Below are 6,163 nucleotides of genomic sequence, written 5' to 3'. Positions count from 1 at the left end.
CAGCCGCTGCAGCATAAAGCCGACGAAGAAGATAAAGAAAGCAGCCCCCTAGCGACCAAAAAGGCTCGCATGCAGGTGGAGAAAGCCAATTCCGGTGCCACTCCACACCCCGACGCAGCGCTTTGGCGACGCGTGATGGCCACCCTCTTGGGCGTCTCCGTCACCGACTGGAACACAATCAGTCCCAAGCACCAGAACCGACCGAAATTAGTCCTATTTTCCGTTTCAGAAACATCAGTGACTGTGGATTCCATTGTTGAGGCGACTGCAGCCTTTGAAGACTGGAAAAAGAAGACGAGGGACTCGCTGGCGGCTTTTACGAGGAGTGAAGTACGCAGGCTGGAGCTTGCGCGGGCAGAAACGAACGCCGCTTTCCGCATGGTATCCGGGGTTTTAGACGTGGGGGCTGTTCATGCAGAGATGCTCAAGGACAAGGAGAACGGGGATGATGTATTGCATCCGCGGTCTCATGACGCACGTATCGCGGAAACCACCCAGCGTGGGCTCAGCGCGACGCTGCAGAGTCTCGAAGGGTTAGTGCAGCTCATCGCAGAGCAGATAGAGCAGGCTGAACAGTAGCTACGAGACATTGCGCGCCTTAGAAATCGAGTTACTAGTTAGGACAGACGCTAGATGAGCTCTGCTGCCGCATGTTACCCTTCACTTTCTGTGCAGTACGTGGAGGGGCCTCTGGGTTAACAGCTGTGACGTCTGTGTCGCAAGGCTTGATGTGAAAAGCAAAAGTCTGATGGTTTGCCGAGAAGTAGGCCCCCGCTGAAGTAGGTACTGCCTCAGTCGTGGGCGATTGTGCATATTGGCCCCCTTGGTCGTAAAGCGACTACTTCAATGCTAGTGACTGATGCTACCCTAAGGTCAATCTGCAACGAAGAGATCGAGCAGCTTGGGTAGAGGATAATTCAATACCAGGTTGAACTTTCCGATGATTGGCGGCATCGTCACTGTGTTATTCCACTGGCTCGTGCTCGCAGTCTCGTTGCAGACCTATATAGGAATATGCCTGTTGCACCCGAAGATCCCAAGTACAGCACCAAGATGGTCGGTTGCAAACACGGCTGCTGCTGAAAGCTGATGTGAAATGCGACAACTGTGTGCAATTGAGCCTGTTATTGGGGGTTTGAGATGGGTTGTCTGACTGGAAGGTTGAAGAGCAGAAATTTGAATATTTGAACGTTTGAACCTGTCCACCTTTGGATCATCTCGGTCCCATTTGACACTTGCCTTGTCGTAGGTTTGGGTCTCCTGAGGGGTGAAATGAGGGCTACAATAGATGGCATCTTAGCGTTGATATAAGGTGAGTTACTAATATTAACAGGTGGGCTGGGAGGTCACCGTTTATTGTCCCTAAGCCTGGAAGATGCGTGCTTCCAATGTATGCAGTCACTTCCGCGTCTGATTTCTCTTTACGTCAACTTTTAGGGCCCAGATTCTCATTCAATGTTCTCTAGACGCCCCTATTCATGCATCTTGGTGTCTTTGGTAGAGGATCCTTCCATGTCCTTGTCCCTAGGTCAAACTCGGGGAAGAAACATTTTGGCTGGACCGCTATTGAGGATACGTCCTATAACAATGTTTGGGCAGCTGAAGAATACTAGACCTACGACACAACCCGTGCGGGATGTCTCTTGAATTTAACTTGGAGTGCTTTCACGCTTGTCAAACAAGCAGAGTTGATCCCCACGCCTTCTTCATATACCCTATAGCTGGCTAATAAGGTCTCTCTGTAATCTATCCTGGCCCTTGTAAATGTCTCCCTTCGTCAGAGTCATACGGCATTCAAAGGAAGTATGCTTTCAAGCGGTAAACTTCTGAGCGAAAGCAAAAATGAAAACTTACAAGAAGGGGGAAAAAGGACGCCCGTCACACTTTGCGCGCGATTGCATGAAAAGGGCGCGTTGACTGAAAATAACCTACCCAAGAAGGCCTCGTCGACCAACTTTCCCGCCCAAAGGCCAGTGTAGGAAATCTGACACTTTGCTGCTTTATGCAGTTGTATTGGACTATTCTAAGAGACTTGAAGGTAAAGAAGGAGAAAACTATCCACAGCTTTTAGGCGCGCTGTTTCCGTGCCCCTCCATCAGCTACCTCTCTAGCCGCGCCGTAACAATCCCTCTTTCTCTAGCCAAGTTTCCTAGGCGTTAGATTAATCATTAACGGAGGCTTTTTCCAAAGCATATAGATGCTTTGACGTTCAATCCAGTCATCGTTCCCAGGGCCCATGCTGATATCAAAATGCCACAAGACCTGAGCAAGAATCATTCTCATCTCAGCATAAGCCAGACTGCCAAGCGTTAGGCACAAGGTTAGGCATTCAAGTTCAGTTTTTATTTTGGGGGGGGTTTCAAAGGCGACTGGTCAACTTACTTGGTGCCTATACAGTTCCTTGGACCAATGTGGAAAGGCTTAAAGGCTTCTGTTTGGTCGTCCTTAAACTCAGGGTCGCCCATCCACCTCTCAGGGTGAAACCCATAGGGTTTAGCAAAATGCTTCTCATTATGATACATCGGCCAATGCCACAGGCTTATTGTTGTCTATAGAGACAAACTTTGTTAGATAGAGCCCCCTTTTTCAATTTTCACAAGGGGGCGCCACTTACATTGCCAGGTATCCAACGCCCAAGCACTTCCTGCCCTGCAGGTGGCGTCTTTCGAGGTGAAGCAGAGGGGACAGGCGGGTACGCCCTTATAGTTTCCTCAAGAACAGCTTGGAAGAACTCAAGCTTTGCTGTACTTGTCAGGTTAATTTCCTTACTACTTTTGAACCCATTTCTGACTTCGTCAGTAATTTTTCTAAGCATCTCCGGGTGCATAAGTAAGAAGTAGGTGGCTCCCGAGAGCGCCGTTGCCGTTGTATCAGAGCCGGCCAAGATTAGATTCATACAGTTTGAATATATCTCGTCTTTTGTCATAGGCTTTTAGAGGAAGATGTAAGTTAGCTTCAGAATTACAACCCGCATTAAGAGGTAGGGATATTGTATGCAGATAATAGATAAAAAAAGGAATTGTCGCTGATGTAGAAAAGAAGAGAAAGGGGTTAAATATGCTTACCTCTGCACCCTTCCTAAGCATAGATTCAACAAAATCCGGCCTTGGCGTGCCAAGAGCCATTCTCTTATCGACCTTTTCCCGAACAAGTTTGTTGTAGGACTGTCCCTTTTCAACTACAGACTTAGGCATCAACAGCTTAAGCAGCTTTGCAACACCCTTAAAGCCCCGTATAACGTTGATAAAGGCTAGCATCTGAACATTCTGGAAGACCACCTTAATCCAGGGGTGATAGTCAGAGTTCTCAAGACACCCAAAGGGTTCACCAAAGCTCAGGTCGCTAATAATATCAAAAGTAGTGTAGTTATACCACTTGACAATATCAACTGGGCCTTGGCTGGAGATTTCGTAGAGGCGGTCGATAAGGAGATCGACGTAGGAACGAATGATAGGTTGCTGATCTAGCATACTCTTTGTAGAGAAGCCATGAGACAGAACGCGACGGTAGCGACCGTGGTTTTCCCTGGTAGCTGATAGAATATCGATACCTTTAGGATCAACAAAGTCAGGATCCTTCCCGTTCTCTTCAGCGCCGGTTTTACGGTGCCCCATAACCTCCTTCCAGGCTTCCGGGTGTTGAATAGAAATTTCGTTTGGGGAAACACGAATAATCTCTGCGTTGTACTTCTGATGTAAGTCGAGGATGGTTGTATGGGGGTTGCCGCGAATGAGCATCATTGAGTAGGGGATGCGGGTCGCTGCCCATAGTTTAGGGCCCGGATATTTGCTCAATGGGTGAAATGTAAGGTTGTAAACGATAATAAGAAAGATGGGGACGGAAATCTGTTAATCGTGAGAATTGAATCAAAACATTGAATTGATCGTTACGAAGTGGGACGTGAAAGTGTCTTCGCGGAGCTCTTGGTTGGAAGCAAGGCTTACCAGTGACAGTCCTACTACGAGAGGCCAGAGGACAAGAGTCATGAGCCAGTGGCCCGCCGCATGGAGTCCCAAGGCCATGCTTGCTCTAGTTTGGTTGAATTTACTGGTTACAACAGGCAGGCAGGTGTGTGTAGAGGCGAAACCTAGCCCTGTGGTGATATGTAGATAAAAATAAAAGGCTTCTCTCAACGCCAAGAGAAATGTAGGCTTCTTTATAGATTTCTTAGCAGCATTTGCCGTCGAACTTTGATAAAGAAGAAAAGCTTGTTATACAATGCAGATATTAAGACCTAACTTACGTTACTGTCGAACTACTAATGATCAAGAATCCATGAGTCAGGAAGTAACCGGGGACAGTAACCTACTCATAGGGTGATAGGCGGTAAGTAAATGCCCTCTGTTGTGTCTATCCCTACATATAACCTTATGACTTATGGAATTAAGTACACTCTGTAAGGGGAAATTACTATTAGGCCAGCAGGCTGCTAGAAGTACTGTCGTAGGGGTGTAAGAGTTAGGGTAGGTTGAAAATACCTAGTAGGGGTATTTTATTTTAGCCGGATACCCTACACTGCTTTATGCGTTTAGTATTAAGACGGCTACAGAGATTTGCAGCTGTGTGGATATAGCCGCCGGATACTTCTTAAACTTTCATATAACATTTACACTCTACTAAAGTGTATTAACCTAATTATATTAGTTATCCACACAGGTACAAGCACATTGGCCTTTGGCAGCCCCCTTTCTAGGCGCCTAAGGCCACCACGAAGCCCACTGCCAGGGACGAAGCCCGAATAATTCAAGTTAGTCTGACAAAAAAGAAGGAAAAAAACAGCTCGAGTCAAAACTAAAATTTCCAAATTCATTTCCCTTCGGAAACATGGCGTTCTGGAGGTTGCAAAACCCAGGAGGCGACAAGCCGCAGCAAACCACTACCCTGCTGAATGGCAGCACCAGCGACAGCTTCTCCGCCATTACACGATATAGCGACTTGGACGCACACAAGTGATGCAGCGGCTGCAAAAATATTTAGAACCTTCTAGACAGAGTCTTTTGGAGTGGAAAAAGCCCTACACCACCCTGCCACCGCGGCCCGTAGACTTCCACAGCACCTACGCCGGCCTCGGCAAATGCGGCCTCACGTACTCGGACCGCAAGCCCACACGGCTCCTCCGCATCCTCTCCGGTCCACACGTCCAGCTGGTCGATAGCAACCGGCTCGAGGGTTAGGCCGACCAAGCCCCAAAACTGCACTCTCGCTATTTGGCACGGAGTAATTGCTGGGGCTTTGAGTCCGCAGAGCAGACGGGCGCGAACGACGAGCTGGGCGCGATTGAGGCGAGGACGGTACAAGCGGCAAAGACGCTGCGCGCCACCCTCGAGAGCCGATATCAGCTGTTTGAATACGAGACCTTCCCGGTCATGGTGCGCAATAAGGTCGTCATTACGTAGAGCCTGAACAGCAATAGACTGAGTCTGCCGTACCTCTAGGTCAACACGCTGTGCATCGTCCAGGACGACACTGATAAACAAGCCGTCGAGATACTTCGTTATCGTTTGCGTAACGGTGGCAGCTAGGGCGACACAGCTGGTGGTGGTGGGACCGCGCCTCGCCTGGCTAAAGATAGACGAAAGGTGCCGCATCGGCAACAACTGGCTGACCGTGAGCCCGACGCCGCTCCCCAAGCTCATTTCGCATCCTCTGCTGGTGCTCTGCGACTGGACACTGCAAGAGGAGTTCCGTGCGCAGGCCTGGGCGCCTCGGGTTTGTCTTGTTTTATGTCTTTAAGCAAACTCGGCATGAACTTATTCATGCTAATGCCTTTGAACCTGGCTAGAGCAAGATCCTTCTTGGACTTGCTTGCTCCTCTTTGTCTTGTGCTCAAGCAAGCTTCAAGAAGACGGACGCGGTGGTCCCAGTTATGTTGATGACTGGCGAGCGTCAAAAGGGTCGCGAAGAGCTTGCTGCTGTGCAAGGCGTAATCGTAGCCGATTCGAAAGAGAGAATGAAGGCGAGATGGACGCCCTATGAGGCTACAGCCTTCTGCAAATTGGGTGAAGATTTCTTGTCCACGGCGAAAAGGTCTTGCGGCAGCATCTGAACAAGACAGAGGGCACAGAGGTACGGCAATGCAGTTCTGAAGCCCATTGCGGCCACGACATCAGAGATCCCAGACGAGTCTTGATCGTTTGCTTGCAAATACCGGGGCACGAGCGAC

At 49.1% G+C, this 6,163-nt stretch overlaps 2 protein-coding genes across 2 annotated transcripts; one reads left to right on the top strand and one right to left on the bottom strand.

Annotated features, from left to right (window-relative positions):
• Nucleotides 1-2,014: 2,014 nt before the first annotated feature.
• CDEST_15315 (Putative cytochrome P450) lies at nt 2,015-4,105 on the bottom strand. The gene is made up of 5 exons (XM_062931471.1): nt 3,945-4,105; nt 3,066-3,845; nt 2,615-2,929; nt 2,383-2,549; nt 2,015-2,299 (listed from the first exon to the last, which is right to left on the bottom strand). Exons 1-5 carry the CDS (start codon nt 4,020-4,022, stop codon nt 2,137-2,139), a joined length of 1,503 nt encoding a protein of 500 aa, XP_062787522.1. The 5' UTR covers nt 4,023-4,105; the 3' UTR covers nt 2,015-2,136.
• Nucleotides 4,106-4,824: 719 nt separating this feature from the next.
• CDEST_15314 (uncharacterized protein) lies at nt 4,825-6,046 on the top strand (the record flags this gene model as incomplete). Its single annotated transcript, XM_062931470.1, has 5 exons — nt 4,825-4,949; nt 5,054-5,169; nt 5,245-5,381; nt 5,533-5,709; nt 5,783-6,046. The coding sequence occupies 5 exons, from the start codon at nt 4,825-4,827 to the stop codon at nt 6,044-6,046; spliced, it is 819 nt and encodes a 272-aa protein (XP_062787521.1).
• Nucleotides 6,047-6,163: the final 117 nt, after the last annotated feature.

The sequence above is a fragment of the Colletotrichum destructivum genome, chromosome 11, assembly GCF_034447905.1.
Source record: "Colletotrichum destructivum chromosome 11, complete sequence".
Taxonomy (NCBI): domain Eukaryota; kingdom Fungi; phylum Ascomycota; class Sordariomycetes; order Glomerellales; family Glomerellaceae; genus Colletotrichum; species Colletotrichum destructivum.
The sequence above is the reverse complement of the archived record's forward strand: the minus strand, read 5'-3'. Positions and strand labels throughout refer to the sequence as shown.